The sequence below is a fragment of the Rhinoraja longicauda genome, chromosome 1, assembly GCF_053455715.1.
Source record: "Rhinoraja longicauda isolate Sanriku21f chromosome 1, sRhiLon1.1, whole genome shotgun sequence".
NCBI classification, from domain to species: domain Eukaryota; kingdom Metazoa; phylum Chordata; class Chondrichthyes; order Rajiformes; family Arhynchobatidae; genus Rhinoraja; species Rhinoraja longicauda.
This window is the reverse complement of record NC_135953.1, coordinates 24,439,661-24,455,976: the sequence shown is the minus strand read 5'-3', so window position 1 is coordinate 24,455,976 and position 16,316 is coordinate 24,439,661. Positions and strand designations below refer to the sequence as shown.

Sequence of the window (16,316 nt, the reverse complement as noted above, 5' to 3'; positions counted from 1 at the left end):
TGCTGAAGGAACTCAGCAGTTCTCGCAGCATTTTTGAAGGCAAAGGAATAGTTCACTATCCACAGATGGAACTCAGGAAGTACCTCCAGCAGTTTGTTTTTCACTTTTAAGCCTTTTGCGAATGACCAAGAATCATTATAAAAATTCAACCAAAGTAACTCTGAATAATTGAAGTTATTATGATGATGGTAGAATTAAATAAAAGCAGATTGCTTTGCTGAACACCTGTTGGCTATCACTTTAATAGTCAATCCTAGTTCCTCTCAATTCTCTCTGTCTTTGACCTCTTTACAAGGTTCCAATGAATTCCAACATAAACTCTAGGAACATCTTTCCAGCATGCTATTGTCCTTTGGACTCAGTCCCGAATTCAATAATTTAAGAGAGCCTTCCTTTCCAATTTGTATAAAAACCGGCCAAATCTGATGTTAGGACCACAACCTGTAACCCAAGTGCAGTACAGTTTTTCTCTCTACACATGTTGCCTGACTTGCTGGGCATTTCCAACATTCACTTTTATACCAGGTTCCAGCGTACCTCATTCAACCAGCATTGTTTCTTTTTCAGTCAACTTTCATATTCATCTTGTTCTATCTACATTTCCTCCAGACAGATCACATGTAATTAACAGACCTTCATTACACATTCCAACCAGCACTCGTACCATCTACATCATCCAATTTTAATTGGTCTCCATTCTATCATCCAGTCATTTTGTTCATTCCAGCCCTTCTCTATAGCTTTAATATACTTTCCTAACTCTGATGAAAGTTGAAATCTCAAACATTATTCTCCAGAGATGTTGCTTGGCATATGATTTCCAGCACATTGTGATTATCTCCAAGTAAAAGCACAATTTTCATCCGAAAATGGCAAAATTTAAATTGTCTGATGTTAATCTTCACCTCCAAACTGTAAACTAAGCAAAAATATTTAAGGACTGCAAATTATCCCATTTTCTTTTAAAACTTGAGAACGTTAAATGCTAAATTTTCTGCCATATTCAATTCGGTAAAATCCTTTGGTATTAGGACCGAGGTAAAATAAACACCACAAATCAGTTGCGCTGGTCATAAGGTCATAAGTGATAGTAAAATTAGGCCATTCGCCCCATCTAGTCTACTCCGCCATTTAAACATGGCTGCTCTATCATCCCCTCTTAACCCCATTCTCCTGCCCTCTCCCATCTGTACCAATCAAGAATCTACCTCTGACATCTGTACCAATCAAGAATCTATCTATCACTGCCTTAAAAATATCCACTGACTTGGCCTCCACAGCCTTCTGTCGCAAAGAATTCCACAGATTCACCACCCTCTGTCTAAAGAAATTGCTCCTCATCTCCTTCCTAAAAGAAAGTCCTCTAATTCTGAAGCTAAGACCTCTAGTCCTAGACGCTCCCACGAGAGGAAGCATCCTCTCCACATCCACTCTATCCAAGTCTTTCACTATTCTGTATGTTTCAATGAGGTCGCCCCACATTCTCCTAAACTCCAACGAGTACAGGCCCAGTGCCGACAAACGCTCATCATAGATTAACCTACTCATTCCAGGGATCATTCATGTAAACCACCTCTGAACCTCTCCAGAGCCAGCATATCCTTCCTCTGATATGATGCCCAAAATTGCTCACTACTAAACTAACCAATTTCAAAAGGGCATGCTTCCAGAGGAATTTTAAGTTTTAGTATGGTGTTGCATTCAATGACATGCAAACGGTGTAATGTTAGCAGGGATTGAGTACTTGAATATATTAGAAATGATTTTAAAAAAGGCGTAATTTGGAAATGTAAATTATGTCAGGCTAACCCATTTAATTTTATTTCCCACATTAAAATCAAATAAAATATTTGATAAGGAAACAGATACAGGTTGATACAGGTTGAAACTTGCTTAGAAAGAAAAAGGGGTAGAATTGAGTATCCCAATTCTGGGACGTGCCAATTGGTTCTCAATTTTAACCATGTACACAATTTGGAGAAAGGAAGAAATTTAGAGAAAGTGTCTTTGCAAATGACACAACATTTGACCTGCTGAGTTACTCCAGCATTTTGTGATACCTACATTTGTAACAGCCCATTGCACAGATGGAAGGTGAAACTATTACAGAAAAATTAGATTTCATTCATTTGGGAAGAAAAAATAAATTTAAATAAAAAAATAAAAAATAAAACAAACCCCCCCCCCTCCCCATCAACTAATTTCTAATGACTATCATGGAGAAGCAGGGAGAGTTGTTTAAACAGTCATATGTTGTTGAATAACAGCATATTCAACAGCATAGGTCAGAAATAAACCTCTTGCACACCTATAACATACGATTAGTTTTAATCTGCAATATGAGTGGGAGAAGGTTAAACCAGGAATGTCAGTGTTGCAGTTGAACAAAGGGGACTATGAAGGTATAAGAGAGGAGCTGGCCAAGGTCGTATGGAAAAGGATCCCAGCAGGAATGATATCATATCATATCATATATATACAGCCGGAAACAGGCCTTTTCGGCCCTCCAAGTCCGTGCCGCCCAGTGATCCCCGCACATTAACACTATCCTACACCCACTAGGGACAATTTTCACATTTACCCAGCCAATTAACCTACATATACCTGTACGTCTTTGGAGTGTGGGAGGAAACCGAAGATCTCGGAGAAAACCCACGCAGGTCACGGGGAGAACGTACAAACTCCTTACAGTGCAGCACCCGTAGTCAGGATCGAACCTGAGTCTCCGACGCTGCATTCGCTGTAAAGCAGCAACTCTACCGCTGCGCTACCGTGCCGCCCATATATAAGAAATATAACTGCAGATGCTGGTACAAATCGAGGGTATTTATTCACAAAATGCTGGAGTAACTCAGCAGGTCAGGCAGCATCTCGGGAGAGAAGGAATGGGTGACGTTTCGGATCGAGACCCTTCTTCAGACTGAAGAAGGAAGTCTTCCAGCAGGAATGATGGTGGAACAGCAATGGCAGGAATTTCTGGGCATAATCCAGAAGATGCAGAATCATTTCATTCCAAAGGGGAAGAAAGATTCTAAGGGGAGTAAGAAGCAACCGTGGCTGACAAGGGCAGTTAGAAATGGAATAAAACTAAAAGAAAAGATGTATAACATAGCAAAGAGTAGCGGGAAGCCAGAGGATTGGGCAACTTTCAAAGGCCAACAGAAGATAACAAAAAGGGCAATACGGGCTGAAACGATGAGGCACGAAGCGAAGCTGGCCTAGAATATAAAGAAGGTTAGTAAAAGCTTCTTTAGGTATGTTAAGAGAAAAAGATTAGTAAAGACAAATGTGGGTCCCTTGAAGGCAGAAACGAGTGAAATTATTATGGGTAACAAGGAAATGGCGGAAGAGTTGAACAGGTACTTCGGATCTGTCTTCACTAAGGAAGACACAAACAATCTCCCAGATGTACTAGAGGACAGAGGATCTAGGGAGACAGAGGAACTGAAATAAATTTGCATTAGGTGAGAAATTGTATTGGGCAGACTGATGGGACTGAAGGCTGACAAATCCCCAGGGCCTGATGGTCTGCATCCCAGGGTACTCAAGGAGGCGGCTCTTCCAATGTTCAATAGATTCAGGATCAGTTCCTGTGGATTCAAGGGTAGCTAATGTTATCCCACGTTTCAAGAAAGGAGCGAGAGAGAAAACGGGCCTGACAGTTAGCCTGACATCGGTGGTGGGGAAGGTGCTGGAGTCAATTATTAAAGAGGTAATAACGGCACATTTGGAGAGCGGTAAAAGGATTCGTCCAACTCAGCATGAATTTATGAAGGGGAAATCCTGCTTGACTAATCTTCTGGATTTTTTTTGAGGATGTGACAAGTAAAATGAATGAAGGAGAGCCAGAGGATGTAATGTATCTAGACTTTCAGAAAGCCTTTGATAAGGTCCCACACGGGAGATTGGTGAGCAAAATTAGAGCACATGGTATTGGGGGTAGGGTATTGACATGGATAGAAAATTATAAGAAAATAACTGCAGATGCTGGTACAAATCGAAGGTATTTATTCACAAAATGCTGGAGTAACTCAGCAGGTCAGGCAGCATCTCAGGAGAGAAGGAATGGGTGACGTTTCGGGTCGAGACCCTTCTTCAGACTGGAAATTGGTTGGCAGACGGGAAGCAAAGTGTAGGAATAAACGGATCCTTTTCAGAATGGCAGGCAGTGGTGATTGGAGTGCCGCAAGACTCGGTGCTGGAGCCGCAACTATTTACAATATATATTAATGGTTTGAATGATTGAATTAGATGTAACACTAGCAAGTTTGCGGATGACACGAAGCTAGGTGGCAGTGTGAACTGCGGAGGATGTTATGAGGTTGCAGGGTGACTTGGACTGGTTGAGTGAGTGGGCAGATGCATGGCAGATGCAGTATAATATAGATAAATATGAGGTTATCCATTTTGGCGGCAAAAACAAGGAGCAGATTATTATCTCAATGGTGTCAGATTAGGTAAAGGGGAAGTTCAACAAGACCTTAGTGTCCTTGTACACCAGTCACTGAAAGTAAGCGTGCAGGTACAGCAGGCAGTGAAGAAAGCTAAAGGCATGTTGGCCTTCATAACGAGAGGATTTGAGTTTCGGAGCAAAGAGGTCCTTCTGCAGTTGTATAGGGCCCTGGTGAGACCACATCTGGAGTATTATGTGCAGTTTTGGTCTCCTAATTTGAGGAAGGACGTCTTTGCTATTGAGGCAGTGCAGCGTAGGTTCACGAGGTTAATCCCTGGGATGGAGGGACTGTCATATGAGGAAAGATTTGAAAGACTGGGCTTGGAGAGACGTATAAAATTAGAAAAAGACTAGACAAGTTAGATGCAGGAAAAATGTCCCCATGTTGGGGGAGTCTAGAACCAGGGGCACGGTCTAAGAATAAAGGGGAGGTCATTTAAAACTGAGGTGAGAAAAAACTTTATCACCCAGAGTTGTGAATTTGTGGAATTTTCTGCCAGGGAAGGCAGTGGGAGGCCAATTCACTTGATGAATTTAAAAGAGAGTTAGATAGCACTCTAGGGGCTAGTGGAATCAAGGGGAGAAGGCAGGCACCGGTTAGTGATCGTGGATGATCAGCCATGATCAATGAATGGCGGTGCAGGCTCGAAGGGCCAAATGGCCTCCTCCTGCACCTATTTTCTATGTTTCTACATCCTGACTGATGAAAGACAATGTACCAAAAGCCACCCCATCTACCTGTGATGTCATTTCCGGTGAACCACGCTCTTGTGCTCCTATATCCCAATGTTCTACACCATCCCCATTACCCTACCACAAACCGCAAAGGTCCTGTCCTGATTGACTTCCCAAAACACAAGACCTCATACTTATCTACAACTGAAATACTTTAAATTGAGAGCCAATGAGATTTGAAGTGTTAACCAAAATCAAAACAACTGTTCATACTCAAAGATGGTTAAAAAAAACAATGTAGAATGTCATCCTGATAGTTGTCTAATTTCTGCAAATGTTATAGCAATGCTTTGGTTAGTTCTGTGACGTGATCCTCAATCTTTAAATTTAAATGTTATTTCCCTTAGAATGTTTATATGTGGTACAGGCATTCTACTAAAGCAAGTAGTTATTTTTAAGAAAGTTCTCCTCTGAACACTTACCTGGAGTCTTCCATCTAACGTCCTCTGTATTGTCACACATTTGCTGGGGTGAGCTCCATTGGTTGTTATAGCTGTGATTAATGAATCAAGCTCATCTTTTTTCTCTTTCAACTTTTTGACCAAGCTCTCAATGGCTCTTTTGGCAAAAGTTTCACTTTCTCCACCTTGTCGATGACACATCAAACTGTGTACAATGCTCAGGCATGCATCATTACTAGTCGGGGTGTTGGTGATAGACATGATGCTGATGTATTAATCAGTTTCGTCAGATGCACAATTGTTCCTTCCAATGGACTGATTGTTCTTTCTTGCAATATATATGTTCGTGTGTACAAAAAGGCACAAGGCACAGTATATCAGCTGCAGCGAGAACTTCAAAGGTAGCAAAAGAAATGGGTTTGAGGAAAATTTCCTTGGATCGACCTTGAAAACAAACCACAGACAGAACATGACTCACAAACAAGTCATCATTCACATTTTCTGAAAAAATTGGAACATTGCTTACAATATGGTCACCCCATTACAGGAAGGATGTGGAGACTTTGGAAAGAGTGCAGGAGAGGTTTACCAGAATGCTGTCTGGATTAAGAGGTATTAACAATAAGAAATGATTGGACTAATTGGATTGTTTTCTCTGGTACTTTGAAGGCTGAGGGGATACCTGATAAGTTTATAAAATTATAAGAATTACAGGAGGTAAAATTTCTTCTTGACGCCTTGGAAACACACTATTATGACATCTATTAAAAAGAATTTATTTCGAACAGATTTAACAAACAAAATGGGCATTAATAAACTCTGTGGGCAATTATGATTGGGTAGATAGGCAGAATCTTTCTACAAGGTGTGAAAATATCAAATACTAGATGGCATAGCATTAAGGTCAGAGGGGTTAAGTTTAACAGAGATATGCGCGGCTAGCGGTGGTGGTGGAAACAATACGACCGTGGCATTGAAGCGGCTTTAAGCACAAGAACATGCAGGAAATGGATGGGTATGAATCACATGCTGGCAGAAGCGAGTACTTTAATTTGGCGTCATGCTTGGCAGACATCATGGGCCTTGGGGCCTGTTGCTATGTTGTACTGTACTATGTTCTAATATTTGGATTTAAACATCGGATTTGAACAGACCACATAGCAATGGACTCAGATACAGCTGGCAATCCCAATTCATTCAGCCATGCAGTGTCCTCTTCACAAATATGTGTTCTTATGACAAAAATTAATGGTGCCAACAGTCCAATCAAACAACAACCTGACATCAATATAGAAAATAGGTGCAGGAGTCCTTCGAGCAAGCACCGCCATTTAACGTGATCATGGTTGATCATCCAAAATCAGTACCCCATTCCTGCTTTTCCCCCCATATCCCTTGTTTCCATGAGCCCCAAGAGCTAATCTAACTCTTTTTTTGAAAACATCCAGTGAATTGGCCTCCACTGCCTTCTGTGGCAAAGAATTCCACAGATTCACAACCCTCTGGATGAAAAAGTTTTTCCTCATCTCAGTCCTAAATGGCCTACCCCTTATTCTTAAAGGACTCCCCAAAATCGGGAACATTTTTCCTGCAACTAGCCTGTCCAATCCCTTAAGAATTATATATGTTTCTATAAGATCCCCTTCTCACCCTTCTAAATTCCAGTGAATTCAAGCCCAGTAAACCAATTCTTTTATATGTCAGTCCCGCCATCCCGGGAATTAACCTAGTGAACCTATGCTGTACTCCCTCAATAGCAAGAATGTTCTTCCTCAAATTAGGAGACCGAAAACTGCACACAATACTGGTGCGGTCTCACCAGGGCCCTGTACAACTACAGTAGGTCCACCTTGCTCCTATACTCAAATCCTCTCGCTATGAAGGCCAACATGCCATTTGCTTCCTTCACTGCCTGCTGTACCTGCATGCTTACTTTCAGTGACTGATGTACAAGGACACCCAGGTCTCGTCGCACCGCCTCTTCTCCTAATCTGACACCATTCAGATAATAATCTGCCTTCTTGTTTTTGCCACCAAAGTGAATATCATCGCATTTATCCACATTATACTGCATCTGCCCACTCACCCAACCTATCCAAGTCACCCTGCAGCCTCATAGCATCCTCCTTGCAGCTAACACTGCCACCCAGCTTTGTGTGATCCACAAACGTGGAGATGTTACATTTAATTCCCTTGTCTAAATCTACTTGCAAAAGCATTTTACTAATGCTAAATACTTTCCCATCATAATCCCACAATTCTGTTTTACATCAAGAACCAAACTATTAGAGATGGCAGTGGAATACAAGCAAAAAGGCAGGAGTAAACATTTACTCCCGCCTTGGAAGCTGCACTGAGAATAGCAAGACTACATAACATTACCTGCATGGGGATTCTAAGAGCCTCAAAGAATGACTTGGTAGAATTACAAATGACCATGCTGGTCAGTTCTAAAGGAGTCAGCTGTCAGAATGCTCTGCAGAAGATGCTGAAAGAACCAAAACAAATCAACCTATTTGACCTATTTATTCACAAAATGCTGGAGTAACTTAGCAGGTCAGGCAGCATTTCAGGAGAGAAGGAATGGGTGACGTTTCAGGTCGAGACCCTTCTTCAGACTGATGTCAGGGGGGAGGGACAAAGGAAGGATATAGGTGGAGACAGGAAGATAGAGGGAGAACTGGGAAGGGGGAGGGGAAGAGAGGGCCAGAGGAACTATCTAAAGTTGGAGAAGTCAATGTTCATACCGCTGGGCTGCAAGCTGCCCAAGCGAAATATGAGGTGCTGTTCCTCCAATTTCCGGTGGGCCTCACTATGGCACTGGAGGAGGCCCATGACAGAAAGGTCAGACTGGGAGTGGGAGGGGGAGTTGAAGTGCTCAGCCACCGGGAGATCAGGTTGGTTAAGGCGGACTGAGCGAAGCTGTTGAGCAAAACGATCGCCGAGCCTGCGTTTGGTTTCGCCGATGTAAAGAAGTTAACATCTAGAGCAGCGGATGCAATAGATGAAGTTGGAGGAGGTGCAGGTGAACCTCTGTCTCACCTGGAAAGACTGTTTGGGTCCTTGGATGGAGTTGAGGGGGGAGGTAAAGGGACAGGTGTTGTATCTCCTGCGGTTGCAGGGGAAAGTGCCCAGGGATGGGGTAGTTTGGGTAGGAAGGGACCAGGGAGTTTTGGAGGGAGCGGTCTCTGCGGAACGCAGAAAGGGGAGGGGATGGGAAAATGTGGCCAGTGGTGGGGTCCCATTGTAGGTGACGGAAATGTTGGCGGATGATTTGTTGGATACGCTGGCTGGTGGGGTGGAAGGTGAGAACGAGGGGGATTCTGTCCTTGTTACGAATGGGGGGAGGGGGAGCAAGAGCGGAGCTGCGGGATGTAGAAGAGACCCTAGTGAGAGCCTCATCTATAATGGAAGAGAGGAAGCACAGTTTCCTGAAGAATGAGGTCATCTCTGATGCCCTAGTGTGAAACACCTCATCCTGGGCGCAGATGCAGCGTAGACGGAGGAATTGGGAGTAGCGGATAGACTTTTTGCAGGAGAAAGAATGGGAAGAAGTGTAGTTCAGATAGCTGTGCGAGTCAGTGGGTTTATAGTAGATGTCGGTCACTAGTCTGTCTCCTGTGATGGAGAACCTATTTTACCTCATCCTTACCAAATGAGCTGCTGCAGAAGGATCTGTCCTTAACAATTATGTAGGAAAGACCACCGAGCAGTCTTTTTAGGAGGCAAAATTTCATCTTCACACCATGGACGTACCATTATGGCATCTTTTAAATAGAACATATTCAGAATAGATTTAAAACTGGGCATTAATAACACTGTGGGTAGATCATATTTGTTGTCTATTAACTTGTGGTCTATCTGCAACTTGGCCATTACTCTACAGAGAAAGCCCAACCGAGGTTCAATGATTGAAGAGTGTGCTTGGCAACCTGGTGAAGTTATGCTTTTAGTTAGTTTGTTTTAGTTTAGTTTATTGTCATGTGTACCAAGGTAAAGTGAAAAGCTTTTTGTTACGTGCTAACCAGTCAGCGGAAAGATAATCCATGGTTACATTCGAGTCATCCAGAGTGCACAGAAACATGACAAAGAGAATAACATTTAGTGCAAGATAATGTCAAGTAAAGGATGATTAAAGAAGGCAGGACTGTAGCTTTGTATTGCAAAGATAGTAGCTCAGAACCACTCTCTAGTTGTTGCTAGGAAGGTTTAGTTGCCTGATAACAGCTGGGAGGAAACTGACACTGAATCTGGAGGTATGCGTTTCCACACTTCTTGCCTGAAAGGAGGGGAAAAGAGGGTGTGACCAGTATGAGACTCGTCCTTGATTATGCTTTGCCGAGGCAGAGTGAGGCGCGGATGAAGTTAATCGAAGTAAGGTTGGTTTGTGTGATGGTCTGGGCTGCATCCACAATTCACCACAATTTCGCTTCATAGAGTCAAAGAGTGAAACAGCGTGGAAACAGGCCAGGTGGGCCTGAGGAACGGTTGATGGAATTTAATACAGAGAAATGTGAGTTGTTGCATTTTGGGAAGTCTAACATGGGCAGGACCTACACAGTGAATGGTAGGGCTCTGGGAAGTATTGTAGTGCAGAAGGATCTAGGAATGCAGGTGCATGGTTCCTTGAAGGTGGAGTCGCAGGTAGATATAATGGTCAAAGAGGCATTTGGTACATTGGCCGTCATCAGTCAAAGTATTGAGTATTGACGTTGGGAGGTCATGTTGCAGTTGTATAAGACGTCGGTGAGGCCGCATTTAGAGTATTGTGTTCAGTTCTGGGCACCATGTTAGAGGAAAGATATATTCAAGCTGGAAAGGGTAGAGAAAATATTTACGAGAATGTTGCCAGGACTCAAAGGCTTGAGCTATAGGGAGAGGTTGACTACACTGGGACTCAATTCGTTGGAGTGCAGGAGAATGAGGGGTGACCTTATAGAGGTTTAAGGTGAAGGGGAAAATATTTAATAGGAATCTGAGGGGTAGCTTTTTCACACAAAGGGTGGTGGATATATGGAACAAGCTGCCAGAGGAGGTAGTTGAGGCTGGGACTATCCCAACATTTACAAAATAGTTGGACGGGCACATGGATGGGACTGGTTTGGAAGGATATGGACTAAACACAGGCAGGTGGGACTAGTGTAGCTGTGGTATGTTTGCCAGTGTGGGCAAGTTGGGCCAAAAGGCCTGTTTCCAGGCTGTATCATTCTATGAACCTATGCCCTCTGGTCCTCGATTCACTATTTACCCCGCGATTCACTATTTACCAGATTCACCAGAGAAATGGTAAATTTGTAGATAACACCAAAATTAAATCTGTTCCTGGTGAGCAAAGGTCATAGATATAACGAGCTTTGCGATGAAACGGCACAAGAAAGCGCTTGCGGATGGTAACGAAGAATGCTTATTTCCCGATTTCATTACAGCCTTAGGATAAACATGAACAGAACTGCTTATTTCACGTAATGGTGGAGTGATTGTGCAGAATATCAAGGTAGCATTTGGCAAACAAGGAGCCTTAGTAAAACTAGCAGTGGGAATCCTGTAAAACGTCCATAGGCTGGAGTTGTGCCCAGATAAAAAGAAACATTGTCATACGTCTTTGCTGCAGCAGTTCCACATGGTGGTATTCTTGGCTCATCCATCTTCTATTATTTTCCTCCATTAAAAGGTAAGAGTGACAATACACCTAATAACTGTACAATGTTTAATTTCATTTGTCTCTTCACAGACACCAAATTAGATTGTACCATCATCCAGCAATGTCTGGCTAACATTCTGGCAACAAGAACTATTTATATCATTCATGTGACATCAACCATTTTTAACAAGAGTTCAAGACATTTTCCATGCTGTTCATTGGCATCAGCATTGTCAAATGCTCTACCACCAACATTTTAATGCCTGATATAGGAAAATTATTTGGATTTGCCAAATGGCCAGATCCGAGTCCATGACAAGTGATCAAATCCTGAATTTCCAAATGCTTTTTCATCATCGACAAAGCTAAAATTAAGAGCGTGATGAAAAGCTCCCCACTCGCCTTGATGAGCATCTGTAATGATGCAGCTGGACAATCTCAAAGAAAAAAGCACCCTATCATCAAAGATATCACATCAATAACATTCACTTATCCATCACTGCTGCTACAAATAACTTCGATTTGTACCAGCATCTGCAGTTATTTTCTTATACCACTGCTGCTGAGTTACTGCATCATCATGAGTAAGCTCTCTTCCAAGTCATATACCATGCTGACTCCAATATATCACTTTTTGTTCATCGTTACTGACTCTGAAGGTTGGAGCTTCCATCCAAAAGAATTTGGGAAATTCACTATTTCAGAGATTTTCTAACTTCTCAAAGACAATTGGAGATGTGCTATAAATGATAGTCTTGCTGTAATGACAGTTTCTATACCTTCTCAAAGTCCAACTTCAATAGGCATTGCTGCTCGGGGATGTGGTGGAGATATAGCTTACGCACACACCGCACTCCGAGATAGCAAAAACGAATCTTCTAAATGCTGTTTCTTGATTAATTGGTCTTTATTAAAGTAGCACAAATCAAAAGAGTAATTCATAATTTTTTGTTCTTATCAACTATTTCTTCTTCAAACAATAGTCGAGACTGTGTAGTCGTAGCCGTGTGGTCGTTACCGTGTGGTAAAAAACTGTATTCTCTCCATCCTCTGAGACTAAACTGACCCCCAATCTCTGTGGCTACACTAGCCTCCTCAGATGTAGACACTCCCCATTACGTATCAAATCACTCCCACAAGCATGCAAAAAAGACAAAAACTAGAAATATTAAGCATGGCCATAATATAATGACAGTAACTAATTTAAGCGTAAATGGTTCCTACACTTGCCAATGACCCTAAATAAAAAGCACTCAGTGATAGTTGCTGAGTTTCTAGGAATGTATTTTTGACATTTCTTTCACTTTCTCCTTACCCCTCTAATCACCTGAAAATTGATTTGCGCATCTTGCTAATATTGTAGCAATGTTTTATTTTCCTATACATACTATACAATTCTACACAATTTTCTATACATTCAATTTCAAATTCACTATCGACATCCCAGAGTTATATGGTTATCCAAATTCAAAATCTTGGATGAAAATGTAGGTCGGTTGGTTAAGTTTGCAGGCAACACCAAAATTGGTCAAGTGGACAGCTGTTGAACCACAGAGCAGGATATAGTTACAAATATGGGTGGAGAAATGGCAGATGGAGATTATTCCGAGCAAGTGTGAGGTGTTGCATTTTGCAAGGTCGAATGCAAGGGGAAAGTATATAGTTTGTGGCAAGACCCATAATAGCACTAATGTACAAACGGACCTTGCAGTCCAAGTCTATAGCTCTCTGGAAGTAGCAACACAAGTGGATAGAGTGGTAAAGAAGGTGCATGGTATGCTTACACTGACCTGTTAGGCATTGAGTATAAGAGTCAAGAAGTCATGTTGCAACTATACAGGACTTTGGTTAGCTGCATTTGGCATATTGTCTGCAGTTCTGGTCAAACTATTACAGGAAAGATGGGAATAGCTTAGATGGGGCATCTTGGTCGGCAAGCAGGAGTTAAGCTGAACAGCTTGTTTCCATGCCGTATGACTCTATGAGTCCATGTGGAGGATTTGCAGAGGGTGCAGAAGAGGTTTACCAGAATCCGGCCTGGATTAGAGGGTAGACACAAAATGCTGGAGTAACTCAGCGGGACAGGCAGCATCTTTGGAGAGAAGGAATGGGTTAGAGGGTATTAGCTACAGGAAAAGATTGGACAAATTTGCTTTGTTTTCTCTGGAGTGCCGGAGGCTGAGAAGAGATCTGATAAAAGTGTGTAAAATTATGAGAAGCATAGTTAAGGTAGACAGTCAGAACCTTTTTTTCCCCCTGAATGGAAATGTCGAAGATTAGATAGCATTGCTTCAAGGTGAGAGGGACTAAATTTAAAAGAGATGATTTTCATGACGGACTGGGCTGCTTTCTCAACTCAGCAATTTATTATGGTAAACCAGTTGCCATACCCAGCTGTGATGCATCATGCCAGGATGTTTTCTAAGATGTATTCAAGAGAGAGTTAAATATAGCTCTTAGGGCTAACAGAATCAAGAGGTATGGGGAGAAAGTAGGAATGGGGTACTGATTTTGGATGATCAGCCATGATCACATTGAATGGCGGTGTTGGCTCGAAGGGCCGAATAGTCTACTCCTGCACCTATTTTCTGTTTCTATGATATACTTTACAAACAAGTAAAAGTAATTGGAGACAACTTCATTGCAATGCACTCAAAATCATTCCCTTAAAGCAGCCATGAAATACAACTTTTGAAATTAAGTCTTGGGCTATCCACGATAGAATCTAACATAGCGAAAGGAATGGGAAAATCAGCAACAAACTTTTGAGAAGGAAAAAAATCAAAGTGCAGATACAAGCATCGATAGCAGGTTGGCTGGGTGGCAGAAGACAGAGTGGCAATAAAGGGGGCTTTTTCTGGTTGGCTGCCAGTGACTAGTGGAGTTCCGCAAGGGTCGGTGCGGGGGCCGCTACTCTTCACCTTGTATATTAATGATTTGGACGAGAAGTTTGAAGGCTTTGTGGCAATGTTTGTGGATGATACGAAAATAAGTGGAGGGGCAGGTAGTGTAGAGAAAGCAGGGACTCTGCAGAAGGACTTGGACTGGTTGGGAGAGTGGGCAGAGAAGTGGCAGATGGAATATAGTGTAGCAAAGTGTGGAGTCATGCATTTTGGTAGTAGGAATAAAAGCGCAGACTATTTTCTAAATGGGGTGAGAATCCAGAAATCGGAAGTGCAAAGGGACTTGGGAGTGCTGGTGCAGGATTCCCAAAACGTTAATCTGCAAATCAAATCGAATTGCCTTCAAGAGAGAGCTAGATAGAGCTCTTAAGGATAGCGGAGTCAGGGGGTATGGGGAGAAGACAGGAATGGGGTACTGATTGAGAATGATCAGCCATGATCACATTGAATGGCGGTGCTGGCTCAAAGGGCCGAATGGCCTCCTCCTGCACCTATTGTCTATTAAATCAGTAGTAAAGAAAGCAAAATCAATGTTAGCATTTATTTCAAGAGGGCTTGTATACAAAAACAGGGATGTAATGTTGAGGCTCTATAAGGTGCTGGTAAGGCCACATTTGGAATATTGTGAGCAATTTTGGGCACCATATCTGAAGAAGGATGTGCTGGCTCTGGAGAGGGTTCAGAGAAGGTTTACAAGAATAATCCCAAGAATGAGTAGGTTAACCTATGATGAGCGTTTATCGGCACTGGGCCTGTACTTGCTGGAGTTTAAAAGAATGAGGGGGGACCTCATTGAAATGTACAGAATAGTGAATAGAGTGGATATGGAGAGGATGTTTCCACTACTGGGAGAGTCTAGGACTAGAGATCATTGTCTCAGAATTAAAGGACATTCTTTTAGGAAGGAGATGAATGAAATTTTATTTAGTCAGAGGGTGGTGAATCTGTGGAATTCTTTGCCACAGAAGGCTGTAGAGGCCAAGCCAGTGGATATTTTTAAAGCAGAGATAGATAGATTCTTGATTAGTGCAGGTATCAGAGGTTACAGAGAGAAGGCAGAAGAATGGGGTTAGGAGGGATAGATCAGCCATGATTGAATGATGGAGTAGACGTGATGGACTGAATGGCCTAATTCTACTCCTATCCCTTATGACCTTATATCGCCCATTCCAACTTGCACCTGCAAACCCCAAAACAATCTCTTTGGATCTACTGATTAAAAAAAATTATACTGAAAACAGCAATCTTCAAGCATGAGCAATTATCACAAAATGGTTTGTCGAACATAACATTCCTTGTTTAAAAAATGCAAAATAACAGGCCTCCCTATAAAAATAAATACAACATACAATTATATGAAAGTCAGCTTTAATATGCAACCTTCTATTGCCTCCCCCATATCCTGTTAATAACAAGAACTTTGCAAAGTGAATTGTAATGATGGAGGTCATTGCGTGCTACAGGATGACATGGTGTAAAATGAGATATAACATTCAAAGTAGAGAAGTATGAAGTGATACACTTCAATGGGCATATAGGAATGATTGCAAAACTGATTTTCAAAAGTTTACATGGGCTGAGATAGCCTTAGGAGGAACCCTTAAAAGATGGCAAGGTGTGATAAAATGACAAACATCGTTTCATAAACAGAACATCGAAACAAAGAGATTATGCTAAAATAATTCCTGAATCATTGCATCTCAGATGGATTATAATCCACAATTCCAAGCACCATACCACAATATAGGAATGAAATTGTCTTACTGAGGGAGTCAAGAGATAATCTAAAAGGAATATTTTGTTGCAGTGGATGGAGAAATCTCACCTGCCACTATGAAGTTAATAATTAAAAATCCATCCAATTGTTGAGATCCAAATTGTTCTGGTGCAAATTGAAGTCATAACTAATTTTAACAGAGTGACAGGCAGATATTTGGGATGGGATGTCAACACAGATCCATAAGGGATAAAGTTCTGACATATCAACTCTCATATACCACACGATTTCCAATCAAATTTAAGGCATACGAATTGAGCTCAAGGTTGGTATTAAAATTGACAGATTTCATGAGTAATTTCAAAAGCAAAGATTCTTGTGAGGACTGATTTTGAGTACTCGACAATGATCTAAGATTGGGTTGCTTTTGTTGCAAATTTACATAGAGTTAGCATCAAACCAAATG

At 41.8% G+C, this 16,316-nt stretch overlaps 1 protein-coding gene across 3 annotated transcripts in view; it reads right to left on the bottom strand.

The window, feature by feature from the left end:
* smad4b (SMAD family member 4b) overlaps positions 1–16,316 on the bottom strand; it is a 75,813-nt gene that overhangs the window by 52,101 nt on the left and 7,396 nt on the right. The window contains exon 2 of one of the 3 annotated variants that reach the window (XM_078420955.1): positions 5,611–6,033. The exons of 1 other annotated variant lie outside the window; for it this stretch is intronic. In XM_078420955.1, coding sequence (XP_078277081.1) covers positions 5,611–5,850 — 240 coding nt within the window. In that variant the 5' untranslated portion in view covers positions 5,851–6,033. Of the gene's footprint in view, positions 1–5,610; positions 6,034–16,316 lie in introns of those variants that run through there. One more of the 3 variants, XM_078421113.1, reaches the window with a different exon arrangement.